Source organism: Hipposideros armiger, unplaced genomic scaffold (genome assembly GCF_001890085.2).
Source record: "Hipposideros armiger isolate ML-2016 unplaced genomic scaffold, ASM189008v1 scaffold_110, whole genome shotgun sequence".
NCBI classification, from domain to species: domain Eukaryota; kingdom Metazoa; phylum Chordata; class Mammalia; order Chiroptera; family Hipposideridae; genus Hipposideros; species Hipposideros armiger.
In genome coordinates, this window is record NW_017731460.1 from 557,227 (window position 1) to 583,670 (window position 26,444).

Here is a 26,444-nt window from a genome sequence, read left to right on the forward strand (position 1 = left end):
CCCTACCTCCCAAAGGAGTTGGTGTCCACCTGGCCAGTGGGGCAGAGGGAAGAAACCCTTGAACGGGGTACCTTGGTAGGGCCTGGCTCAGGCAGGGGCTCCTTTTCCAGATGACGAGTGCATCTTTTGCCTTCATCTAGAATCGCCAGATCGGGGGCCCTAGCTGTCTCCCTTGTCCCTGGGTAATAGCCACCATCTCCCTACCCCCTAGTATAGGAATAAAGAGGGTCCTGGGCTTCATTTGCTTATAAGAGCTGAAACAGGGACTTGGGTTTCCTCCCCACACCCTGTCTCCCTGGGGGAAAACCATGCTCAAAATTCATCTACTAACTCTGGGAGCTGGGACAGGGCCCCGTCTCAGTGTAGAGAAGTTGAACAGGGTGCGACATGATGGCGGGGGACCACACTCAAACCACTACTGACCTAACACGTTCACATAGCTGTAGGGGGTCCAGCCTGCTGTGTCTCTGTCAAGGGACTTGTTACTGAGCTGTTTGGAGAGTAGGAGAGCCAGTTAATACCTAGTGCCCCTGCCCAGCCGTGTGCACCCACCCTGTGATGGCCCTGACCCACCTAGGTCCTAGATTGCTGAGGGTAAAGGGAGAGCTAGGTGTTCTAAGACAGGCCACCATGGTGTGGCGGAGGCCAGCGGAAGCAGAATATACCCTGAGCTAAGCTGGCTGAAGCTGTAGGGTTCCCAGGCTCTTGGGGCAAAGGACAGGAACTGGTCCTCCCAAGAGCCAAGAACTGGCCTGAGCCAAGCTGGTCCTGACAGGAAAGTAGGTCAGCTGGGTGGGACTGAGCTACAGGAGAGGCCCGGGGCTCTGGAGTATCTCAGCGGCTACGTGAGGCTGCCTACCACATCACTGTCACCTCTGCCACCTGATCTGGGCTGAGTGTGTCTCCCTTTCACATGTCCAAGGGAAAGCTTCAGGGTAAGGCATACTTATGGTGCAATCTTTCCTCTTCCTGCATTCTCAGCACTATGAGGCAAGGATGGTGTTCCTCATTTCACAGGTGGGGACCTGAGTCCTTGTGGGCCCTCCTTTTGGTTATACAAGGAGTCAGTGGCAGAGCTGGGTCAACTCAGGTCTCAGCTCCCAGATCCACATCCTTCCCATGTCATCATAGCTGTCTGCTTTTGCTACATGTGCCCTGACTATCTGCCAGGCTGAGGAGTCCTTGACCACACAGAGCCACTTAGGGCCCCTGGGGTGAGGTGAGTCAGGGTCACCAAGTGGGCTACTCTGCAGAACGCCAGCTCCTTCCTGGCACTTTCCTGTTAGAATGAGACCAAGAATGACGGGGCCTTGGCCTCTCATCCCTGGCATCCTTTGTCTTTAACCTGCTACAGCCTTAATAATGTGGCTCTAGCTAGTCAGGGGCCTCCTCCTGGGCAAGTCCATATCACCTTCCCCCAGCCCAGCTCCTCAGACAAGCTGAATGCTGAAGCTAGGAATGGGGGTCTGAGCTGGGGAGACACACTGGAAGAGGGGTTAAAGCTATAGGGCTGTTTACGGGGCTGATGGCCACAGACCTTGCCTACGGCCCCAAGGGATCCTGCATGCAGCGCTTGCAATTTCATAGGAAATCTGAGGCTGAGCATTCCTGAAGAGAGTGGCCTTGGGGTGCTGGCTTGCCCTTGGGACTGTACAGTGTGTGTGTTATTGTTAGGGGGTTCAGGCTGCATTGCCACCAGCTCTGTGGCAGCAGGTATTGTCTGTGGGCTGATGGACATTTTCTGTGGGGCAGACAGGGAGAAAGGCTTGCCGGAGCTCTAGGGCAGAGACCTGGAGTATGAAAGCTGCTCCTGCCCATGTTCCTGGTCCAGCATGTTACAGGAAGCCAGGAGTCTGGTCCTGTTGTGTGTGTGCACATGCTTAGGTGGGTTTCAGGAGGTGTGTGCGTATGGGCCCATCAGACCTTGTGGTCCTTGCGGCTCTTCTTCCTGATTTCTGAACCTCCCACTCTGCCCAGAATGGGTCCTCACTACACGTGTGTTCTGAGACATCCTTGCCCGAGGGCCTATAAGAAGACATCTTGCCACCAGCCCAGGATTGTGCTGGTAGCTGTGAGGGAAGGCCCACAGGACTCACTGTGAGCAAGAACACTGGCTATAGCTGATGTCCGGGTCCCACGTCCCTTGTGCTGGTTCTGAGTGCAACCAATGATGTGGGTGTGTACTTGATGACGTGGTTTGTCAGGTACGAGGACTTCAGTGGTTGGTTACCTGAGGAATAGCGGTTACTTTCTAACATGCTGGTTGCCCACATATTTTGGTAATGTACTGCAGCGATTGGTGGTAGGTGGTGTAGTGTTTTGGTTATATGTGTTAACATGTGGCAGAAGTAGCTACTTGGTGTATATGGTTGTGTGTGACAAGAAGGCTACCCATGATTGCATGATCACATGACTTGGTACCAGTTAGTTACATATAGGGTGTGGGGATATATGTTATATTGAATGATACTGTGGTTTGGTTACGTGTGAGGCCTATTGGTTATATGGTGCTTGGTGGCTCCCTGCTACATGCTTCAGAGTGTTTACATGTCCCAAGGATCACGGGGCTGTGTTTAATGTATTGGCATTTGGTTCCACATGGACCCTCCAGGTGGAAGGTGTGTTCCGTCCTGGGTAGAGGTGAAGGCTGAATGGGAGGATAAGGGCTGGGGAGTCAGGGGCCCGGTACCTTTGTGGGGCTGTTCCTGTCCAGAGTGCTGGCCTGGCTGGTGGCAGGCCCCCCGCACGCCAGTGCGTGGTAGCTGGAATTGGAAAAGCACTGGGCATAGCTGCTACTTTGAGACAAATCTGGGAAGAGAACAAGGTGCCACATACCATCATACTCTTAACCCTGGCATGAGATGCCCCAATACTAATGCGTGGGCTGGGCAGCCTTGAGAGTGCTCTGCAAAGAGACAGCCAAGTCCCCCCCCCCCCGATTCCTAACATCCATTGCCCCCAGAGAAATTCGTGGAGCCTGATTTGCCCCTTCCCTCGTGGTGGCCCCTGCAGCACGCAGGATGCAGGATAGTCCTGCCAGTGTGGAGGGTGGTACCAGGAGCTGGAGCATGGGTGAGGGGGGAGGATTGGCTTTGACAGCCTCAGATGTACGAGTCACTGCTTATCTGTGCTGATCCTCCCCTGCCCACCCCCAGGGTCAGATCCCAGTAGTGAGGCCATAAAGAGAACCCCACTCCTCTTGACCCCAGTCCTGCCCTTCTGCCTTGTGGATTCCAGGACCTCTCAACAGGGCTGGGGAATTCCAGTGGAATGGCGTGGGAAAACCCGGCCAACCTTGCTCATTATAGTCATAGAAGAAAATCCCCAAATCTTCTCTATGGGCTTGGATTTCCACCAGAGGATACTATTTGGGCTGAAACTGGAGGGTGGCTGGGGATGTGGATGGGCCATGCAGGCCAGGGACTCAAGGCAAGGTCTGCATCTGGGCTGCCTCTGTCGATCCTGCAGCAGGACCTTGGCCCATGGTAGGCAACGCTTAGCAGGAACGGGCTGGTGTGATGTTGGTTTTCTAAACACAGGGTGTAAGAGGCTGCAGGTCAACCACGAGCTATGGAGCCAGCTGGAGTGAGCTGTCATCCTTGTGCTCACCCAGACAGGCCTAGCCTCCTGTGGCCCAGGGCGATGGGCAATTTCAGAGCATTTTGACCTCTTCTGTTTAAATAAGAAGCAAAAAGCCTTCCTTATTTCTAAGGCAGCAGTCCAGAGTTCAGGGGCCCAACAGCCCTACTCACCCCACGCAGACTCCCATTGGAGTTGTTGCCACATTTGTGGACAGACTGGATTCCAATAGGCCTGGCCAAAGGGACATTGCCCACACTTTCACATCTCCCCCAATTCAGGCAACATCCCCTTCCATTGTATTAATAGGGCCCTCCTAACTCTGGGAACTGGGAAGGGGGGTTACTCTGAGGCCTTCACCCAAGGAAGCAAAATTAGGACCGGCTCTTGACACTGCGCCCCAAGGCCAGTTTCCTGAGGTGTCCCAGGCATCAGGCTGGTGAGGGATTCCCCTGGAGGGTTTAGGAAAGTCACTGCTTAGCGGGGGTGCTCCTGTGGAGGAAGGATGGAAAGCTCTGGGGAATTGGAAGGAGGCTCCTAACAGGCCCTCAGTGCTGGGGGCCCAGGAAACGACACCCCATGGAACCCCATCTACCTTTCCCAAGTGGGCTCCTGCTCTCCACTCCCACTCTCTCTCTAGGGGAGTCTGAGCATCCAGCCCCAGCCGCCAACCCTGCAGGCGCGACCACCCACCTTCAGCAGTAAACTCGGGTGTCCCCAAGGATACAGTGTGTGTGTGGAGGGGGAGGAGGTGGGACGCTGGGGCCACAGCCCTTACCTGAGAGGGAGTAGTCGGTGCTTGTCATCCTCATGGCAGGTGTGTAGGAGACGCGGGGAGCCAGGTCGCGGCCTTTCTCTTTCTGTCGCCGTCGGCGCCAGGCGAACAGGCCCAGCAGCACCAAAATGAGGAACAACAGTAGGACGATGCCTGTGACGGCACCCACCGAGTGCCGCTCTGCACCCAGCGCTGGGCTGATCTTGGTGTAGGGGTTCAGCTCCTCCATCATGAGGGCGGCTGCGGGCGGAGGGCGGGCCTGAGCGGGGGGCAGGCCTCCGTGCCCTTCAGCCCGCTGCTCCTCTACGGCTCGGAGACCTATTGTTCGATCCCTGTGGTCCCAGCTCTCACTGTGCCTGTTTCTTCAACTATCTAAAGGGGCTGGAGTCCCAGGGAACTCCCAAGGAACAAATATGAAGGTGGGTGTGCAATAAGATAATGTTTATTATTTTACTCTTTTAAAAATGAGTTACAGATATTAACTCATTTAATCTTCCCAGCAGCCTTATGAAATAAGGACTATTTAATTCTTTTTCATAAACGAAGAAACAGAGTCCCTGAAAGCTTAGGTAACTTGCCGAAGATCACCCACAGCTAGTAACTATTAGTCAGGTTTCTCAGGAGTTGGGAAAAATGACCCAGCCCCTCTCCCTGTTGACCAGCTATGTCACTTATTAGAGTCCTCAGTTTGCTCATTCGGAACATGGGGACAGCAATCCCACCCTCCCCAGGGGACTGAGCACCATAGGACAGACTGGCAGTGAAAGCTGTGAGCGCTGTGCCCAGAATTACTGCCCACAAAACCCTTCCTGGTACATCATGTGTAGGCTAACCCTCATCATAAAGCAGTGTCAAGCTCCAGTGTGGGTAACAGCCCAATCTCACGAACCAACAGCAATATATAATCCCTTACATGTTTGTAGCACTTTACAAAGGGCTTTTATGAATACAAAACCATTTATCAAGTGCTCACTTATGGGCCAGGCACTGTGCTGAGTCCTTCCTCACTACTGCCCTATGGGAGGAGGGGGCGTCTTCTGGGCTAGACCTGGAGCCAAGGTTGAGCCCCTTTGGACTCCTTGGCTCTCAGCAGAACCTTGTGCTGTGGTGGAAAACGGATTAATCTACTCTTCCCACTCTGCATGTGCAGTCACAGGCCCAGCAAAAGGAAATGACCTGCCCAAGGATACCTAGCAGGTTGCAGAACCGGATTGGCAGCTCTTCAGACGGCCAGCTGCCCTTTCCACAGCACTAGCTTGTGGTTATTCTTGCTTGGCTCACAGGAAGCTGCCAAGGACGACACAGGGAAGCTGTGACAGGCCGCTGCTCCATATGCCCACCCAGTACCTGGAGCCTCCGACTCCCCACTCCTTCCCCTGCAGCGCACCCCACTCCTGCTCTCTTCCCAAATGTGAATAAAGGGAAGTCATAAAGTGTCCTTTACAAATCCAGTTGTTCCCATTGGAATCTCCCAGAATCTGCTTCCATGGCCCTTTCCACAGCCCCCTGCCTGGGGGGACTGCCATCTGTGTATTACCTTGGTCACACCTGATTCCTTTGAATCCAGAGCTGCAATAACAGGTGCCAGTGACGTGGTCACAGGTGGCATTGTTCATGCACTCACACAGCTGCTGACACCCATAGCCGAAGGTTCCTGGAGCGCATCCTGTGTAACGGGGACAGGAGTTGGGCTAGACAGTAAGACGCAGTCACACTAACCCCTCCCAGCCCCTGTGTGGGCAGCTGTGCCTATTAGCCAACTCTGCCTGTTCCCTGCTTTGATTTGATACTTGGGGGTAGAGAGCACCTCTAGCCCTGAGTGCGGGGACAGCCACCCGTTTGCTCACTTGACACACTTTTGCAGCATCCTCCACATGCTGGGCCCTGAGCTGGGTGCCCAAGGGGCTTCGAAGAAGAATCAACACCTGTCTCCCCGCTTGCCCCCTCAGGCCTCTGCTGTGCCTCAGTATTTCCCCACCCCCACCCAAGCAGAGGAAGAAACTACAAACACCACTGCAGGCATGGCCTTCAGCCTTTTCCCTTGGGAGCTGCTCCAGGAGTCAGAGGAGCAGGTTTGCAGAGCCCCGAATGCGTGGACCTTGAAAGGGGAGGCGTCTCCTGCAGGAGACTGAATCCTGGCAGCGACACCCTGAGTCATGGGTTGGGACAGCTTACTCTGCTCACAGTGTCTCCCGGTGAAGCCTGTGCGGCAGGTGCACTTGCCACTGATGTGGTCACAGCTGGCGCCATTCTGACACTGGCACACACGCCCACAGTCCTTCCCATAGAAAGCTGCTGGACAGCCTGGAGAAGAAACGGTGGTGGCCACTGCAGGGGTGCGGCTGGGACCAAACCTGTTTTCTGCCACCTCTCTGAGCGTTGAGGTGAAGACTAGTGAAGCCATGTACCCAAGCCATCTCCACACTCTGAACCCTCACAATGGGGGTGGGGGTGGGGAGTCCTTTGGACAAAGGTGCCTTGGAATCAGAGGCCAGACTAGGATTCACCTGGCTTTCCAGCCACAGGTCACTCCTCTTCACTCTGGGCCCCGCTGTCCAAGGAGGGTTTCGTCTTGATGATTGGTAGGGTGCCTTACAATCCTGACCTTCCAGGACTTTGGACCCATCAACCCCCGAATCCAGCCAGGCTGCCAATCCTAGGGGTGGGAAGGCTCCGGGCCCTGGTGCCCACCTCCTCTCTCCCTCCCTGCAGGCCTAGACAATGCCCGAGGCAGCCAGCAGGCTGCAGCATGGGATTCAGAATAGCTGGGCGGCCTGGAGGCGGGGCTTACGCTGTGTGCAGAAGAGTCCTGTCCAGCCAGGGGTGCAGTGGCAGGCCCCATCCTCAGCGCTGCAGCTCGCCCCGTTGTGGCAGCTGCAAGTGTGGAAGCAGGCGGGGCCCCAGAACCCAGGTGGGCAAGCTGGGGGTGGATAGGATGCAGAAGGTGAGGGCAAGGTACAGAGAGGAGCAGGTGGGAAGGGAGGGAGAGGAAGAGAGGAAGAGAGGGCGCATGTCAGCCAAGATGCCAAGTGGCATTTCCTGGCTTTCATGGGGCTTTTCATGATTGTTCCCAGAATTCCTCCACTCACCTCTGGGCCCAGTCACCCATGATTCCCATTACGCCCAGATTCTCTGCCCACTCTCCCAGCTCTGAGGGCTCCTGAACCTTCCCTCTTGGGACTGATAATTTGGAGTGTGGGTAACTAAACACTGCAGTTGACTCTGTGACTACTGTGTGTGCTGAATTCCCCATGAGGTTGGGAGCTTTCCCAGGTAGGGACTCCTGGCTGATGAGCTCTCTGAGGTTGGTACCTGTGTCGCCTCCATCAGAATGGAAAAAGGCCAGACTATCTAACCGGGACCTCCCTAAGGGGTACCGGCTGGGTCTCTGCCCTTAGATCAGGAGGCCCCTGTTAACTCCATACAGATTGGGTACACCTTACATGAACAGCCCCCACACTACCACATCCAGGCTTATGATGTCCAGGACATCACTCACATGGGCCACCCAAAGGACACACTGACCCTCTGAGGTGACTGCCCCGGCCACTCTTCCCTACTCCCAAACTCCAGCATGCCAGTCCCCGCCCCCTCGTCCTCTCCATCCAAACGTAAGGGCTACGCCTTGCTCAGCTGCGAATGGAGTATTAATTCTCAGTATTAATAGCATTAATGGTACTACCAACAATGTCAATACCAGCCGTTAATGCCAGCAGTCAATCCTAATAATTCATGTTAGGTAGAGAGCTAGGTGGGACTCAGGTGGACAATCCTATCTGCAGAAGGAGATTGTAGCCCTGGCAGGTGGAGGCGCCAGGGGCAGAGAGGTTCTGGGCAAGGATTGGGCATTTTGAGGCGTGACCCCGAGTGAGGGTCATTCCCAGGGGGGCAGCAGCTTACCCTGGGCGCAGTCCTTGCCAATCCATCCGGGGAAGCACTGGCAGGAGCCATCAATGGGGCTGCAGGTCCCATTGTTGGCACAGGAGCAGAGCTGGGCGCAGTCCTGTCCAAAGCGCCCTCCAGCACACACTGTGGGCACAGGACAGCCTGGCACCTGCCCTCTCACCTGTAATCCTCAGACCGCCACCCACAGCTTCAACCCCAGAAGTTCCCAGGCCACAGCCATGGTCACTGTGGGGTCACAGATCTAGGTGGGAACTGCCCACCTCAGCTCCCCCATCATCCTTCTCCATTTGCACGTGAATGAGTTCCCCTCTTGTGTCCACAGCTGCATTCTTTGGGAGGCTCTATTAATGATCCCCTCTGCCCGGAGCAGGCTGAGGCACATGGGGTAGAATCACTTGACTTAGGTCTCACAGACACAAGTGGAGAGGCTGGGAACCCCACGGCTGCCCTCGGTCCAGTGCTCCCAGCACTGCTGTGCAGCCTTCCATCTCAGAATACCACAATCTGCCAGCAGCACTGATCCGAGGGCGGGAAACGTAGCTGGAAGGAGATGGACAAATGCAGGTGGGAGGTCTGTCTGACATTAGATTATGGGAGGACTGGCCTTGAATTTCTACCCCTGTGCACCTCCGTCTCTCTAAATCTGACCTGTTCCTCAAACCTCAGCTCAGCCACCCCCTCAGGAGAGCCCCCTGGGTCCACAGGGTGCTCTCTTTTACTGAGCTCCCATGGTTATTTCCACTTTGAGTCACTTGTAGGATTTGGGTCCCAGCCCCTCCTGGAGGAGTCACTCCTTGGTCCCTGGAGGAAGGGCTGATTTCCTCCACTAGGCTGCAAGCTCCTTTAGGACGAGGTCTGAGTGTTAATCGAGCACCTACCTCTCATTTCCCCTGCAATTCATCCTCTACCTTCTTCCTACAACTTGAGCTCTCTAAAGCACAGCTCTCTCTGTGGCACTCCTGTGCCCTGCTCAGACAGCCTCGGTGACTCCCCATGGCCCCGGAATAAAATCTGGATCCTAGAGATCAGTAGCTTCCTACCTCACCCAGACACATAAGCCGCTTTCCAAATACACCTCATGCCTTTCCTCCTCTGTGTGTTTGCCCCAGCTGTTCCCTTCCAGAAATTCCGTGACCCTCATGTCCAGCTGTGGAAATCCTACCCTGCCTACAGGACTCACCATAAATACTACCTCCCCTAGAATCCCTCTGGAGGAGGCTGCTAGTCCTTCAATATCAATTTTCTTTTGAGTAGAATCGAGTTTTAGTTGGGCTCATGGCCACCTGGGATAAAGACTTCATTTCTCGGGCTCCTGCACAGCTGGGTGTGGCCATGTGCCTACATTTTGGCCAATGGTAAGTGGAAACGTGTCTCTTTTTCTGTTCCTCCTTGTTGAAGGATAATAATGTGGATTATGGATAAGAGCTGTGGGTAATATGTCTGGAGCTCAAGCAGGTATCTTTTATCAGCTGTGGAAGCCATGTGCTGAGGATGGCTGAACAAGATAGGAGGGTCCCTGACGTCTCTATAAGCTACTGTACCAGTCCCCAGTGGCCTACTTCCAGATCTCGTGTGTGTGTGTGTGTGTGTGTGTGTGTGTGTGTGGTGGTGGTGGTGGTGGTGGTGGTGAGAGGGAAACAATGCTTGTCATTTTCAAACCAGATAGTTTGGGTTTTTATATCACTTAGAGCTGAACTTAATCCTACCTGATTCACCCCTCTTTGCTCTGGGGGGCTATGTGTCCCTTTTTGAGCTTCCAGAACACTCCATTACTTTCTTCCCTGGCCTTCGGTTCCTGTGGCTTGTGAGCCAGTTTCAGGCCAGGCCTGGGTTCCACTCATGTCTGTGACCCCCACAATGCCTGGAACAACAACAGGCACTCAAGGCATGCTGGCTGACTGTGTGGAAACAAGCTGACTACCTCTTCCCCCAGGTTCTGCTGGGAAAGGCTGAGCTCAGAATTTCCCCCTCCACCGCCTCTGTGGCTGTACCCCTATGCCGAGCAGGAAGAGCCATGGCTGGGGGCTTCTGCCCCAATGGAAGTATTCTCTTGAGTCTCTGGAACGTACATTATCTGAAGCAGTGTCAGCTGGGCACATCCTGTCTCAATTATTTGCTCTTTCCCTGGAGGCACGTGTGCCTAGCCGCCCCCTCCAGGGCAGGTGAGCCCCATCACAGGGGGAAGACTTACTCAGATGCAGAACCAGCTGAATGAACCAGCCTTCCAAGCAGCTTAGCAAGCATCCACATCCATTGAGAGTCAGGTGGGGGCAGCACATGGCCGCAAGAAAGTCAAAGATGGGCCAGGGTCCACGAGAACAAAACTTCTTTATGGTATTTTTGTTATCCTGTATTCAGGTCTTTGTAGTGGTTAGCAATAAAATAATTTAAAAAGGGGGGGGAAAAGAATTTTTCCCTCTAGACTACAGGCTTTGCGAGGGCAGGGAACCTGGCTCTCTTATTCTTTGTTGGGCCTGAGTGCCCAACATACAGCAGTGCCTGGCATACAGCAAACACTCAGGAAATGTTCCGGAATGGCCAAAATAAGCCTGAGGAGCAGTGACCTTCCCTCGAGCTCTGCTGGAAACCCCTGTCTCTTTGAGCGTCTCTCAGTTCCACATGCTCTCCTCAAAGCCCAGTTCCAGCCAGCCCTACATCCTTGAAGAAGGCTTCCTTGCATTCCTGTTATGGGGGAGGAACTCCTTAAATCCCTGAGGCTCTTGGTTGGCTGAGCCACACAAAGGATCACTGGGAGGTATTTATTGAAGCAACTTCTCTAGGGCCTAGGCTTCTCAAACCTTAGGCTGCACTCTCTCCTTCATGCCACACTGCCTGGCACTCACATTGCCAGTCCTCCCCCAACCAGATTGTGGGCACCTGGTGCCTAGGACAGTGTCCACTCTGTGCCTCTCCTGGACATGATTAGTGGTTGGGACAAATATTAATAATAAAGGCAGCACAGTGTACCAGGCTCTCCAGTCCAAAGCCTTGGGCTTGGGTCTTAGTTTTATTTATGTATTCAACAAGCATTTCTATGGCACTTAATATGCAGCAGACACTGTTCCAAGTGTTTCACAAAAATGAGTTCAATAAACTTTGTAATACTATCATTATTCTATATTTTCATTATTACTCCCTATTATTAATTCTACAGATGAGAAAACCGAGGCACTGGGAGGTTAAGTAACTTGCCCAAGTTCACACAGCTGGGAAGTTCTACCGCTTCCTGGCTGAGTAGCTTTGCGCAAGCCACATCACCCTTCTCAGCCTGTCCCCTCATCTTTGAAATGAGGAAAAGCCTCGCCCACTGGGCTCCAGCTGTGAGCAGGCTGGCTGACTGGGAACCTGTGTTCCTGGCAAAATCCTTAGCTCCTTCCAGGGCAGGTGCACGGCCAGGAGGTCAGGAGGACGACACACATCTCACCTGTTTGCACCTCCTGCTTTAACTACCTGAAACGCATGTGGCCCAGCCTCCTATTCCGTGCCTCTGGGAGGTGCTCGATTTGGGGAGCCTCTCCCCCAGTCGTGGCCTGCTGTGGGAAATGGGGTGCCAGAGCTGCTCCACCTACCCATACCCCTAAAACCAACTCTGAGCTTCTCTTATCTTTGAAGTCTTTCTCACACACACAAGGCTGACAAATTCACCCATAGTGCTGCTAATGTGATCAGTCTAATACATTAATTGGTCGACTTCTTAGCTAAATCAAGAGTGAGGCAAAGAGAGGGGTTGTGGAGAGAAATGGGGGCTGGTGAAAAGAAAACATCTGGTTATATTTAATCTATGTTTAATGATTCTGCATAAGCAGTGTCTGTAATTTGTAACTCGCTGGAAAGCTGGTCATTAGAAAGTGTCAGTTCAATTTTTTACAAGGTTGGAGACTTAACCAGGGCAGTTGCCATTAATAGCAAGCTCTATTAGATCTATATGTGGAAAATACTCATTAGGCCAGCGGGCGATAAATCAGACATCACAGGATCTGAGAGTTACTCCTCGGGCTGCTTGGGTCCTAATTTAGACCCAGCTTATCTGTATTGATGGCCGGGTCTCTGATGTTTAATAAGTAAACCTCAACGTGTCAGGTTATGATTAAACTGTCCTAGGAGGGATGCAAGCAAATGAAACTGTCACATATGTTTCCCTGGGGCCCAAACTTCTCATGACCTCAAAGCATCATGGAGTAAACTTTTCACTCATACATATTAACGGCCCATACTCTTACAAAAATAGCCCAGCTCAGTGGTGATCATTCATCAAAAGAATCATTTCCCCCCCGGGAGGTAGCGAGCTCTCAATGGAAGTATTTAAGCAGAAGCCAGATGAGAGTCTTGCACAGATGACCTTGAAGTTGCTTTTAGCTCTGAGTGTACCTTAGTGTAAGATTTCCTTTGCTCTTTTACAGGTGAGAGTGCAAATTCTGCAACCTTGTGTTCAAAGCTGTTCCGAAGGCCCCAGACGACCTTCTCAGCCCCTTTCTCATCCCCAGCTCGGCCATTCTTCAGACCTTCCCTGCTGCTGGACAGTCGCATGTCCACTCCCCTGTGCTTTGCGTACGCTGCTCCACCTGAATGCCTGTCCTCCTTGTCTGCCTTCCCGGCTAAGGCCCAGCTGGAGTCGTGCACAGCATAGAGCTGTCCCCCAAATCCACATGCCTCAGCCTAACTAAGCCATGGACAACATAAGCAATGGTGTGTGCTCGAGCAAGTGTCTACCTTTGCACTGGCTGCTAAATATTCAGGAATTCTGTGACCCGTGTTCAACCTTTGTACCTTGGAATCAGCGATGGTGGGAATATTTTATCATGGAAATTTGCAAATGCTACAAATCATGGTTTTCCCCCCACAGAGAGCCAGTTTAGCAGCACACCAATGCAAATAAGCTTTCTCTCCCCTTTCAACTTCTGTTGAGTTGTAAAGGTTGGCTGGAGTTGGTGTTGTGAAGGATTCTGCAGCTGAGGCAGGAAAGCTGGTGGTGTGGAATTAGTGGTGCTGGCCTGAGTGCGAGGGGAACAGGGCTGGGAAGTTGCCATCTCCAGCTGAAACCGGAACTGCCTCTGAGCTCCCACAGCGTTCTCTGCCTTTACTGCTTGGCACTCAGCATCAGTCATTTGGGGCCACTTCGAATGCTGACCTCACCTATGCTTATTTCATTTTCCATCCATTTAGCATGGGCCTTTGGGTCAGAATTTGTTTCTCACCTCTGCCACATGTTAGCTGTGAGACCATGGAGAAGTGATTTAACCTCTCTGAGCCTGTTCCCTTAATTGCATTATGGCTTTGTATCATGCCCTGTGGGACCCAATTCTTAGAAAGGTAGGCCCCAGCCCTGAAGAGGCAAGGCGCTGCCTCCACAGAGTATGATGAGCATCCCCAAACCCTTCCTTTCTTTCTTGCCAGTACTCCCCACCTCCCCAGACCCCGCCTTCCCCTGGAGATAGTACCTTGGTTGCAGAGGGCTCCGGAGAACCCGGGAAGGCACTCACAGGTGCCGCTGACATGGTGGCAGGGCCCGCTGCTGTGCACGCAGAGGGGGCATGGCTGGGTGCAACCGTGGCCGTAGAACCCAGGGGGGCAGACTGGGGAGCGAAAGGGAGATGTGGTCAGCAGCCTCGGGGGCCTCAGCGAGCCTGGCCACCCCTCCAATTCCACATAGTGATGAAGGGAGGCTCCTCAAAAGTATGGGGAGACCTACACCCACCCCACATCATGGAGGGTCTGTCTCTTTCTGCAGCGAGGACCTGTGGTCTGGTCCTGTTTCCACTGAGGAGCCAGGCTGGACCCTGAACTTGGGTACAGAAATGCCAGGGAAGGGGGAGAGGGTACTAGAGCGAGGGATTTGATGAGCCTGACTCTGACAGCCCAGACTCTCTCAGGCCAGGACTAGTTTCAACTGGGGAGCGCCGGGGAGGATTAACTGCCTGAGGTCTGTAGGATGGGGGTCTCAGCCTTACTTCTCTGGCATAAGGGTCCTCGGAAGCCAGGGGCACACTCGCAGCTCCCATCCTCTGGGGAGCAGGAGCCGCCATTCTCACAGCTGCAGGAGACGGAGCAGTTGGGGCCCCAGCGACCGGGCGGACACGTGCTGTCACAGCGGATGCCTGTGGGCCAGAGGCAGACTCAGGTCAGTGGTGCAAAGAGTGAGGGCAAAAGGAAGAACGGTGGGAAGAGGGCACCATGCAGTATGAAAAGGTGGAGGCAAACGCAGTGCATCTGGGAATGTGGAATTAAAACCCAGCTGAGGCTTGGACACTCAAGGAGGGCTTCCAGGAAGAGGTGACGCCAAAACTGAGTCCTAAGGGCCAGGGAGGACCTGACCAGGTAAAGGAAGCCCTATGTGCAAAGAGCAGGAGCCAAAAGAGAGAATCATGCTTTGAAAGAAAAAAATAGTGGTGTGTGGCTGAACCACAAAATATAAAATGCGATATGGCAAGAGATGAGATTGTGGGACTACGGGACCAGATCATGAAGGGCCTCCTTCGTTTTTGACATATTAGTTGGTATCCAACGGTAGGCCTGGAAGAAACCAACTATGGGGCCAGTAAGTGCTGTTTTCTGGGGGACTGCACAAGCTGGGAATGAGCTACATGACCACCCACCTTAGCCTGGGAACCACTAGTCCTCCCTGGGTTCTTGCCAAGCAGCCCTGGGGCAGGGGCCCAGAGAACGGGTGGGATCTTTGCTGATTCTTTTGACCACCGTCCTCAGTGCAATAGGTATTTTATATCATATGTGCACACGTAGGTATAACAGAAACCACGGCTTTGAAAAATGACATTTACTGTGTGTGATGCACTCTGATATTTTCTCTGCACTATGATGTATTCTATTCATTAAGGGAAAAAAAGCTAGTTGTGACCCAACAAATGGATTTAATGATCCTCACTTTGACAAACGGTGGCCTGTGGGGAACGGATGGAATTTCTCAGTAAGAAATAGGAGCAAGGCCCACACATTCTTTTTGAGCTGAGGGAGAGGAAAGATGTGTTAGGGTTGATTACAGCCAAAGGCTAAGGAAGGAATTTTAAAAGGCTTGAGGCTGCAGACCCCAGCTCTGGGGTGGGGCTTGCTCCCAGGCCAAAAGGCTTCCAGTCTGACTGCATTAATTAGATGAATGGACTGGGTGGGCCCTAGAGACCAGTGTGGCTTTGGATGGTGACTATCAGAAGCTCAGAGAGGGACAGAATTTGTTTAAAAATCATGTCTGCCTTGTTACCAGGACAGGTATTATGAGGAAGAGAAAGAGGGAGGAACGACACTCAGGCCCAGTGAACAGAGCCAGTCCTAGTAGTGGTGGGAGAACAGTGGGACCAACTTAGAGGAAGGCTGGAATTGCACAAGTCCACCTGGGCTGCTGGGGAGAGGGGAGGGAGGCAGGACCGCTGGAGAGAACGGAGAGGAAGGGTGGCAGCAGGCTACTCATCGTCCAGTGCCTCAGTCTAGCCTCCCGCCCTGCTGCCTGCTGCTCTGCTCCCTGCCCTGTGATGACTCCCTTTCGCAGCAGGCTGCAGGCCTAAAATGCCACTCCCCGGGCAGTAGATCTGTGTGTGGACTGAGCGGGGAGCTTCTCCCTAGGGAATGGGGTGTTTCACCAGGGAGAGTCTGGTAACCACATTTCATCCCGCGATGGAGTTCTCTCCCAGTGGAGTGTCAGGTGCTCAAGAGGTGAACTCTAAGCTGGCAGCATGGATTGACTGACGGGGAGCCTGGGGAAGGGGAAACCATGAAACTGGGCAAAACCAGAAGCCGTGATCTGCCCCAAGGAGTTCTTTTGCCTGTGGGTGTTGGGAACCCAGGATACAGACTGCAGGCCCAGGGACACTGCTGTTCCTGGGGGGCACAGCGGACTAAGGCAGACCCCACCTGTGCGTCAAGCATTCTGTGTGGGCTGACCAAGCACAAGTATCACATAGAGACCCTGCGCTTTCCTAAAATCTATATGCATATGTCACCGTGATTAATAATACACACTGCCTGCAAACGCACCCCGGAACGCATGGCAGCTGGTTGCTATTGTTTTCCCCCAACTGGTGGGTATTAAAAGTACAGGTGCTCTCGTGTGGGACCCTCCAAACGTTCTCATGTCAGAAAGGGTCCTCTTTCTTGGAGATTGAGAACCGCAGGGAGCAGGTGATGGATTATGGTCAGATTGCAGGTGGCAGCAAGGGCCCCTCTGGGTTCTAGAATTTGGCAAGTATTCTATTCTAGGCCTGGTTCTGTGGGGCTGGGCTCCTGTATGAGGTTCTTCTATGTCCTAATAGCTCTCTGGAACTTAAGACATTGGGACCTAAGTGGGGAGAAGGGTCCAGGGTGCCCCCCGCCCTCATGTGTGGAGTGCCCAGTTCTAGAAGGGGACTTACTGGTGTGGTCAAAGGGGCTGACCTTGGCCTGGGGGGAAGCTCCCCAGCTATAGCTTCTGAAGAGGCATAGCTTTGTCAGTTACCTTCTCTAGGCCCCATTTCCCTATAGTTGAGGGGGGATAATAATTCCCCTTAGAGGTCTCTACCTTAGGGAATCTCCCTGCTTTATTTTTCAGCCCCCCACCCCCACCCCATATCTATGTTGGTGGGTAAAGCTAGGCTGAGAATCCATATATTATGACCTCAAGTTCATGCCACAAGGCCAGCAGCAGCTCAGCAGCCGGCATCCTTTCAGGGGCTGCTTAGGGCCCTCCTCCAGAAAGCCTTCCTGGATGTCTGCCCAGGGATTCAGACGTCTAATTGATAGTCACCCGCCTCCAGCTTTGTCCTCAACTATTATTTGAACGTTTGAAGACAGGGACTATGGCTTCCCAACACTTCGGACCCTCTGTATTTGGTGCTGCTAATGGACAAAGATGCCTTCTTGGTCATTTTTGCATCTCTGGTGCCCAGCAGGGTCTGGCACACAACAGGTGCTCAGAGCCTATTGCTGCTGTTGAATTTTGCCATTTATTGCTGGGCCTGACAGAGTGCTGGGCACGTGGTAGCTCGAAATCAAGACTTGGTATTTGCTGGAGTCAGGAAATGCTAACTGAATAAATGAATGGCTCCCCCTGAAAGTGCAGTCCTGTGTCTCCCATCCTCTTGGCACTCATGTCCTGAGACCTTGGGCAACTCCCTTTCTTCATCTGTGGCATAAGCAGATTGAAGTAGATCATCTCCAAGGTCTCCTTCACTTGGAGAAGAGAAACCATATATGGTTATAGGCCCGTGTCTTTCAACTTATCTCAATAAACATTTAATAAGCACCTACTACGTGCAGGGTAAGTCGAATTAGACATGGTGCCAGTTGTCGAGAAGCCTGTGATTTTTGGTGGTGAGGGGAGAAGATATGCATACACTTAGGGCAGAGAAAAACTGGTGTTGAGCCAAAGTACAAGCGATACGCCAGGGGCTGGGGAGGGCTCACGATCCAGAGGCTGTGGCCTGTATCCCACCCTCTCTCCCTCTCTCCTTGGTCCCCTTCTGCATGATAAACCTCAGGATATCAATCGTTCCTTTGAAATGACTTCAGGACCATGCTTGGGGAAATTAGCTTTAGAACAGCGAGGCTTTCCTGAAAGGTTGTCCATCAAAGACAGAATTTCTAAGCACCAGATGTCATTAAAATCTTAGCAGCTCACTTGAAATTAAGGCAATGAAAAATTAAAGTGGAGTTCCACTTGGCTCCAGCTAGGAGTCTAGGGTGCCAGTGTACCAAAGGGCAGGGCAGGGAGAGCCAGGTGGAAGGTGCTGCAGAGGAAGCACTGTCCCTGGCCCTGGGCTGCTCAGCGACTTCCTGCTTGTGGACAACGAGGCTGCTGAGCAGCCTGGTGGAGATTATTTATCTGAGGACCTACACTGCCAGCAATGCCTGTGTTTCTTTCTCCTTGATTTCTAGCACCTTGGGACTGGCTAGTGGGTTAATTCAGGGAGCATATCATTAGTAAGCACTTCCTGCATTCAAGGTTTACATTTACTGAGCACTTACTATGTGCCCGGCTTTGGTAGCATTTACAGCTATTAACTCATTTAAACGTCAAAATGACCCTGTAGTTAGGAGGATTATAATTATATGCATTTTATGGGTGAGGCGTTCAGGCCCTGAGAAATGAAAGGACTTGCCCAAGGTCACAAACCCAGGCAGCCTGGCTCCAGCTCCAACTCCGTATCTCAGTGGGTGGCCGGCAGTGGACAGTGGTGAACAAAGCAGATGTGTTCCCTGTCTCCAAAGAGCTGATGGTGGAGATGGGGAGGCAGATAATAAACAAATAGTTACTCTAATCCGAGTTCAGTGACAATTGAGGTATACGCTGCCAAAAGAAAAACGTAGGGTATTATGAGAATTGATAAAAGGGGTTTTTATATAGCCTTGGCCAGGGTGAGGGATGGGTTGTAGCAGGGAGTGACAGCCTTGCCAGAGGATGGAAGCTTTAAGCTGAAATCTGGATGAGAATGCATTACAGGTGCAGAGCCAGGGCAAGTGGCCAGGCAGAGGGACTGCACGTACGAAGGCCTGGGGTCTGAAAGGGGGATGGCCTGGGGGGCTGGAGGGTAGTGAGTGACGGGAGGGGGCAAAGGAGAGGTGGAGGAGCTGGGCGGGCCAGATCACATGGGCCCAGGGCCACAGTAAGGATTTTGGATTTCATATGCGGGCCAAAGGAAGCCACTGAGGCATTTTGAGCAGGGAGGACTTATGTGAACGGACCTGGGTTTTGAAAAGTTCCCTCTGACTACGATGTGCAGAATGGATGCAGCTGGGCAAGGGGAGGCCCAAAGACCAAGGAGGAGGCCGAGGCAATGCCAGCTGAGAGATGGTGCCCGGTGGACCAGCGTGGTGGCAGCGGAATAGAGAGAAGTGGATGGATTTGCAGGCTGACAGAACATATGCAGAGGCAAGGAGTCTGAGCCTGGGCTAAGGAGAAAGTGCCTTTCCCCGTCTCCACCATGTCCTCTACAAACACCTACACCCACCTGGTGTCAGTGATTCTTTACAGGTGTGCCCCCACCCCTGACAAGAGAGCCTGCACATAATATTTCATCAATATTAATCAATATTTGTTTACTTGAATGGAATGGAATGGAGGACTGAAGCCCAGAAAATAAAGGGAAAGGGGCATGTTTAAGGAGCAAGAAGAAGAGGAGAGAGCGAGAGCAGCCAAAGGAAGTAGGAGAATATCAAGGACCCAATTTCACAGGACCTGGTGGTGAGGAGGCAGAGGGGGGTTACCTGTCCATCCGGCCAGGCAGCAGCAGTGGCCTGTGACAGGATCACAGCCATCAGCATGGCTGCAGTCACAGCGCTCACTGCAGTTCAGCCCAAATGTGCCATCCTGTGGACAGAAGGGGAGAAATGAGCAGACCTAGACCCCCATAGCTTCACATACTTCTGTTGGATTTTGATGACAAAACAGCCACTGTCCCCCAAGGTCGCAGAGAGACTAGGGCTTGGGCACAGTGGGAGCACTTTTTATAAGTGGGGATCAACATGGTCATGAGACTACTCTAAATAATTTTTTAGCTGCATTAACGAGAGTATGGGGTTTGCAAAGAGTGAGGTGACGGTCCTGCCCTACTCAACCGTCAAGCTCAGATGGCTGGAGTGATCATTAATTAAAATTGCAAATGAAAATGCCCTTTATAAATTGTAACATTAATCACGTGGGGAAGGACTGATTTGTTTTTTGGTACTGGGGAAGAAGGTGGCGACCAATATTTGTTGCGTGCTCATTAGGTATCAAGAGCCTTATATAACTCGTTTCTCTTAAGCCTCACGACTCTATATGATGGTTCCATTATATTCACAATTTAAAGGTGAGAAATAAGGGTAGAGAGGGGAAGTATCATGCTCAAGGTAATATAGCTAGAACGTGGCAAAGCTAGGATTTGAACCTGGGACTGTAGGACTTATTCAACAATATCACATCAGTTGGTTTAACTTATTTGTATCTTAGACTGAGATCCAGTGATTAAGTCTAGGTGGTTATTGCTGGATGATGCTTGGTGTAGTCCTCCCATACTCCAGTCAGAAAATTACAGACTGCTGGAAGCAGAAAGAAGCTTTGACACGACCTATCAAGGAATGGCCCCTGTGATGGATGAGTAAGGCTGTCCTGTAGCGCTCTGTTGTGGAGGATTCTGAAGCTGCATCTGGGTTCAGGTAAATATACGAGAGTCAACTAATAATGTTTACCGAGAGCAGCGAGGGAAAAGGATGCCACTTCACCACCCCTGCCAAGCATTTGCCGTTTTATAGATGAGAGGGCTGAAGCCCGAAGTAGGAAAGTGGCCACAGAGAGACTGAGACTACGGCTGAGACCTGATCCAAGGGTTCCCCTCACCACGCCTATGCTCTTCTTTGTGCAATTCTGTGGACAAAATCACCACAGGGAAAGGGCATGAGGGGATGCTGAGACCACCAGGTCCTTCCCGGCACTGGGCACTCACCGGGCAGGGCAGCTCGCAGGTGTCTCCCAGCCAGCCAGGGGTGCAGGAGCAGGAGCCGTTGGCGGGGCTGCAGGCCGCCCCGTTGGTACAGGTGCAGCTCTCATTGCAGTTCAGGCCCCACGTCCCGCTGGGACATGGCAGGGTGCAGTCAAGGCCCTGCCACCCTAAAGGGAGGGAAAGAGGCTACAACCTCTCCACCCAGGCCCAGCACAGCTTCCTGCGCCTCCCCCGCCCCAGCTCTGGACAGGGCATTCCACCCAAACCACCACTTCTCTGATCACTGGGTTAGGACACACATTCCATGTCGAATCCACTCAGAAATATGCATGGCTGTTAAGAGAGCCAGGGCTAGAGTGCGCGCCTCCTGCCTTCCCGTTCTGTTTTTGCTTTGGGCTGATAACCCCACCTGGGGCAGGGAACCAGCTGAGGTGGGGAGGGCTAGCTCTGCCCAGAGTGGGGTCAGCCAGCCTATCTCAGGGCCCTTTGTTTTCAGGACAGCCTGATTGCCCATCTGAGGCTGGTCACTGGCCTGTTGGCCCTCAAATCCATCTCTCGCCATCCCCTGTTCTGTTCTGCGTCACAGGGGGCCAAGCCCTGCAGCTATGTCCCAAGCTCCCCCTCGCCTGGCTCCCAGAGGGGCTTGCCAATGGGAGACCTGGCCCACAGACTGGAGGGCGGGAGCAGGAGAGGCACCAGGTGTCTTCTCTTCCCTCTCTGCGCTGGGCAGGGCCTCTGGTGGTGACTGTCTCCTTCCTGCTCCAGCACTACTGTGCAGTCTCTGTCTGTGTCCCAGCTCCCACTAGGTGGCCCTCACTCCTAGGAATGGTAGCAGTTCCTCCCAGAGTTGCTAATCTCCGGGTAGCTCGCCTTCCCTTGTATGCTCTTCTCACACCACACGGTAATGAATCCATTTATTACATTCCTGCTATTCAAGTCCCTGGCATGAGTTTCCTTGGCTGGAACCAGACCGACAGGCTCCCTGACCCTGCATGTGTGTGGATGGGGCAGGAGCCGCCCAGACCCCTCAGCTGGCGGACCCCCTGGGCAGTGTGCATATCTGAGGGGGATGGGATTGGGAAAGAAGGCACATTACCTTCCTTGCAGATGCAGGAGCCATCTACTGGGGAGCAGGTGCCACCGTTGTTACAGCTACAGACGGACGAGCAGTTGGGGCCGTAGGTCCCTGCTGCACAGGGGACCGCACAGACCTCTCCCTGGAAAAAGAAGTGAGTTTTGAAGCAGAGGTTGCCCCGTGCTGGGTGACTGTGGTAGGTAGACTAATGTAATGACCTCTGCCCTTCCCCTACCCAGGATGTCCATGATCTAATCCCTGGAACCTGTGGATATGCTACCTGACATGGCAAAAGGGACTTCACAGACATGATTAAGGACCTTGAGATGTAGAACATGGGTTATTCAGGTGGGTCCAATCTAATCACACGCATCCTTAGCGGTAGCCTCCAGATGGCCTCCACCTGCTTGTATTGGCTTTGAAGATGGAGGTGGGGGCCACAAGTCAAGGAATGCAGCGGCCTCTAGAAGCTAGGATCAATGCTCGTTTTACAACCATCAAGAAAAGGGGACCTCAGTCCTACCACCCTCGTAACTGAATTCTGCTAGCCACCTGAAGGAGCACGCAACATTCTCCCCTAGAACCTCCTAAAAGGAACACAGCCGCCCACACCTTGCCTTCAGTCCTCTGAGACCCATACCAGACTTTGGACCTAAAGAAATGCAAGATAATAAATGTGTTTTAAGCCACTACATTTGTGCTAATTTGTTACAGCAGTGATAGGAAACTAATACAGTGCTCTCACCAGTTGGGGGAGGGGTCAGGGTTCTAGACCACAACTCCAGGATGGGCAAAGCCCCCACGGAACTTGTCCATGAGTCTGTATCAGGTCACAGCAGCATAGAATTTGACCCTTTGCCTCTCCAATTGGAGTCTCACCAGCAATCCCATGACACAGATAATTTCTTATCCCCATTTACCAAGTTAAATGTAATATAATAATAATAGCTAACGTCTATCAATATCAGGCACCGTGCATACATCATCTCATTTAATCTTCACAAGACCCTTGGGAGACAGGAACTATTGCCGCAACATGATTCCCACTTTATAGATAGAACAATTGTATGGAGAAGTTAGGTAACTCAGCCCAAATCTAAAAACGGTTGATCCCTCTTTGAACTCAGTTCAGCTGCTTAACCATTCTGTTATCAGGTGTCATCAACCAGCTTCCCTAGAAAGCATTCTCTAGATGGAGGTTAGTGAGCTCTTGAGAAGAGCCCTTGTGAGGGGAAGGGAAGCAGCTTGGGCAGAGGGAGAAACTGAACTGAGGTGCACCTGTAACAACGGCCTCAGCTGACCCGCCAGGAAGCTCTGGCACTGGGATGGCCCTTAGGAGTGTCCCACCAGGGGAAAGGGAGGGAGACCTCAGTACCCACTCCCATCATTGGCTGTCCACTGCCCCGGAGAAGAAGGCATGACTTCAGGTGAATTGGTGCTCTCTGCCTGCGGGCTGTTTCTGGAGAGGGAGCAGCCGGGAGCCACTGAGTTTCCTGCAGCTGGGGAGGACGCAGCGCCTCAGCACTGAGCTGTGAATCTGGGTGGCACACACGGCTTCCACTACACCAGGCCTCCTGGGGTGGGCTGTTGGCTCCAGTAGGGAGTTCACGGTGAAGGCAAGTCACAGGGCAGGGGGGACCAGGCATGGGGACTTCAGAGGCCTTGAGCAGTGGCAGCCTTCAGTTAGAGAACAATGGGGTAAAGGCAATCCATGTGGGAAGAGTGCAGACAAGAGAGCTGGGGATGTCCTAAGGGCAGCTGCAGGAGGGTGTTTGTGCGGGGAGGAGTGACGGAGATATTTAAAAGGGGAGTTGAAAGCCCTGACTGCCAGGGAAGGAAGTTTGGGCTTGCTTTCTTGAGTCCCCGAAGACATGCCTTTCCCACTCAGAACCCACTTGGGTGCTGTCTGCTCTGGAGCCTGTGGTCACTGGATGTTGAGTTCCCACTGCCTCCCCCTAGGGAGTGTCTCCAGCCAGCTTCTCAGGCTTACTGTGTAAATGCTGACGTGGAGATGGGGCCCCACTAGCTGTGTGACACTGGATAGGTTACTGCCTCTCTGAGCCTCAGTTCCAGCATCTATTAAATGACAGGCTTGAGGTAGAGGACCTCACCTCTCAACTCTAAGCATCCCAGGCAGCTGGTCTCACTCCCATTTAGGCCACAGAGAACCCAACACATGGGCTCTTGGTGATAGAGGCTCCTCCCCAGCCTTTTTCTCCTCCTGTCTCACCTGCCTTGGCCCGGTCAGCGGGGAGAGACTGGGAAGTGCAGAGCCCTGCACCAGAAGCTTCCATGGTTCCCACTCTTTCCCCTGCCAGTTCCTGGCAGGCCCTGACCAGCTGGAGTCTGTTAGTACTCCCATTACCCAGACAACTCTAATTTCTCCAAGACTATAAATAGCCCATAAGAACATATTTAAGCTCGGAGGGCCTTGGCCCGAGTGCAAATTGCATGCACAGTTTATGGTTTTCTCTGCATGACTTTACATTGAGAGTGGTTTCTCTCCTGGCATCCTCATTCGTGTCCCCAACCCAGGTCCTCCCGGGAGGGCTTAAGGTGCCGGTGCACCTGGCTGTGGGGCTCAAAGAGGACTCTCCACCCTGGCCCTGCTCCAGGGGGCCAGATGCTGAGCACCTAGCTTGAAATACCTGCTCCCCAGAATGCTGCCTCTGAGCACCCGTCTGTCTCAGTGCAGCCCATGCAAGGACATGGATGGTCAGCTTGGTCTCACAACAACTCGGTGAGGCCACCAGGCTGGGTGGACTTTCTGCTTTCCAGAGCAGGACATGGGGGCTCAGAAAGCGGCGGTGACTTATCCAGGGCCCCACGGTGTATTAATGAGGGTGAAAGAGAAAGAACCAGACCTTTCTTCTGGGGTGGGGTTGGGGGACGGGATGCAGAGCCCAGTGCTTAGAGAACAGACTCCGGTGCCATCCTATTATGTGACCTTGCACAATTCACTAAACCACTCGGGGACTCAGTTCCTCCATCTGTAAAGTGAGACTTAGAACATCCCTACTTCACAGGGTTGTTAAAGGATTGGTTATCATATGCGAAGCAGATAGTGCTGTGCCTAGCGGGCAGAAAGCACTATAAAAGCTATTACTGCAAAGAAATAATATCTCTTATGAAAGGAATACACAAAACCCTCCAAGTTTGCAGCAGAAAGCAGCGCTGGAGGAGGGATCCACCTCTCACTCTGAACGAATGCTGGACCAGTGCAGAAGAGAGTCCCTTCCTGCCACCTCCTCCAGGTTGGCTCCCTGGTTCCCTCCTCATAGATGAGCAGGCTGAAGCCACCACATACCAAGGGAATGGTCTTGGGGGATGGACTGACCACTCATAGAGGGGCTGCAATATGCCAGGAGCCGTTCCGAACACTTTCCCTTTGTTAGCTCCTAATGGCAAAAAAAGTCCAAATGGGGAAGTGGGCAGTTTCTAAAGTGCACAGGTCTGCCCTGAAGGAATGTGAGCCCAGTATAGCTAACGACGACGAGCACTCCTCTTCCACCTCACTGTCCTGACCGCAACCTGTTTCAAACACCTCCACAAGCACAAGTACTAGCAGTTCATTTTTTTTTTTTGGTCAGGTTCCCTACTCTCTGGTCTCTGATCTGGTCACGCCTGGTGTGCAGTTGATTGGCCATCTCTGGTGACTGACATGAACAGCAAGCCAATAACCAGCCTAACTTCTTGCGTCAGAGTGGCTCCTGGCCAAGGCTTGGTGATTCCCAGGGTTCCCGGGTGCCAAACCCCCAACACACAGGCCATTCTCCCATTCACACACCTCCCTGGTTTGGGGCACCACTAGCAGGCCTTAATCATGATGCCCTGTGTGGCGTCTGAGTCTATAGGGGTCATTATCTATGTCTGCACATGTTTAGGTAGTCAATGTACACACCTGTGAGGTTCAGTGTGTTTATCTCAGGGTATCTGTTTATCCCCCTGTGTGGATTCGGGTGTACATTTATGACTCCTTCCTTGTCCTTTCCCTCCTGCTGTGCTCCCGCCCCAGGCCCCCAGCCCTGCCCTGGTGGGAACTGGGTGCGCACACAGCTACCATCATCCTAGCACATTGCGGGGCCTGGTTGGCTCACATGCCTGCCTCAGTCCTGGGCTGTGAGCTCAGGGAGACGGGGATCTAATTTTATTCACGTCTAGGTTCTCAGGGCTGGGGATCCTGCTGGTATATAATGGGCCCTCGGTAAATGTTGTTTAATTGAAATGAGATGTTTGTGTGTACACACTAGCTTCTACTGTGGACAGAGTCAGAAGGACTGGGCACTTTCCATATGCTTTCTCTCTCACGCCAGGCATTTCAACCAGTGTTTGCTGAGTGGGGGCCAACTCTGATCCAGCCCTGGTAGTGGGCCCCAGGGGCACCCTGGAGCCTGAGGCTTGTCTCTGTCCTGGGCCACTCCTGGGCAGTGCCCACCACCATACTCATGCCTGCATCCAGATGTGTGAATTTGTCCACTTATTTACTCTCTCCCCGGTTAGACTATAAGCTCCACGAGAAAAGGGATCTTATCCGTCTGGGCTGCCTAACATCTCCAGCGCAGAGCCTGGCACAGAATGGAGGTACTCCATAAACAGTGTTGGACAGATGAGTGAGGGGCCCTGGGGGGCTGGGGTTCTGTGGCTCCCATCACACACAGGAAGCAGGATATTGACTGGGCTAAGGATGCGACCCATGCCATCACCCTGACTC

At 52.9% G+C, this 26,444-nt stretch overlaps 1 protein-coding gene across 17 annotated transcripts in view; it reads right to left on the reverse strand.

Moving 5' to 3' along the window:
• Positions 1-26,444, reverse strand: part of MEGF11 (multiple EGF like domains 11) — a 378,756-nt gene that overhangs the window by 12,945 nt on the left and 339,367 nt on the right. For 3 of the 17 annotated variants that reach the window (XM_019647325.1, XM_019647326.1, XM_019647331.1), the window contains 13 exons: positions 21,755-21,875; positions 20,662-20,825; positions 19,445-19,547; positions 14,209-14,355; positions 13,699-13,833; positions 8,255-8,383; positions 7,146-7,274; positions 6,530-6,658; positions 5,892-6,020; positions 4,358-4,594; positions 2,690-2,808; positions 424-490; positions 72-136 (listed from right to left, as the gene is read on the reverse strand). In XM_019647325.1, the coding sequence (XP_019502870.1) occupies positions 72-136; positions 424-490; positions 2,690-2,808; positions 4,358-4,594; positions 5,892-6,020; positions 6,530-6,658; positions 7,146-7,274; positions 8,255-8,383; positions 13,699-13,833; positions 14,209-14,355; positions 19,445-19,547; positions 20,662-20,825; positions 21,755-21,875 (1,674 nt within the window). The other 14 variants (XM_019647341.1, XM_019647327.1, XM_019647335.1 and 11 more) reach the window with 8 other exon arrangements.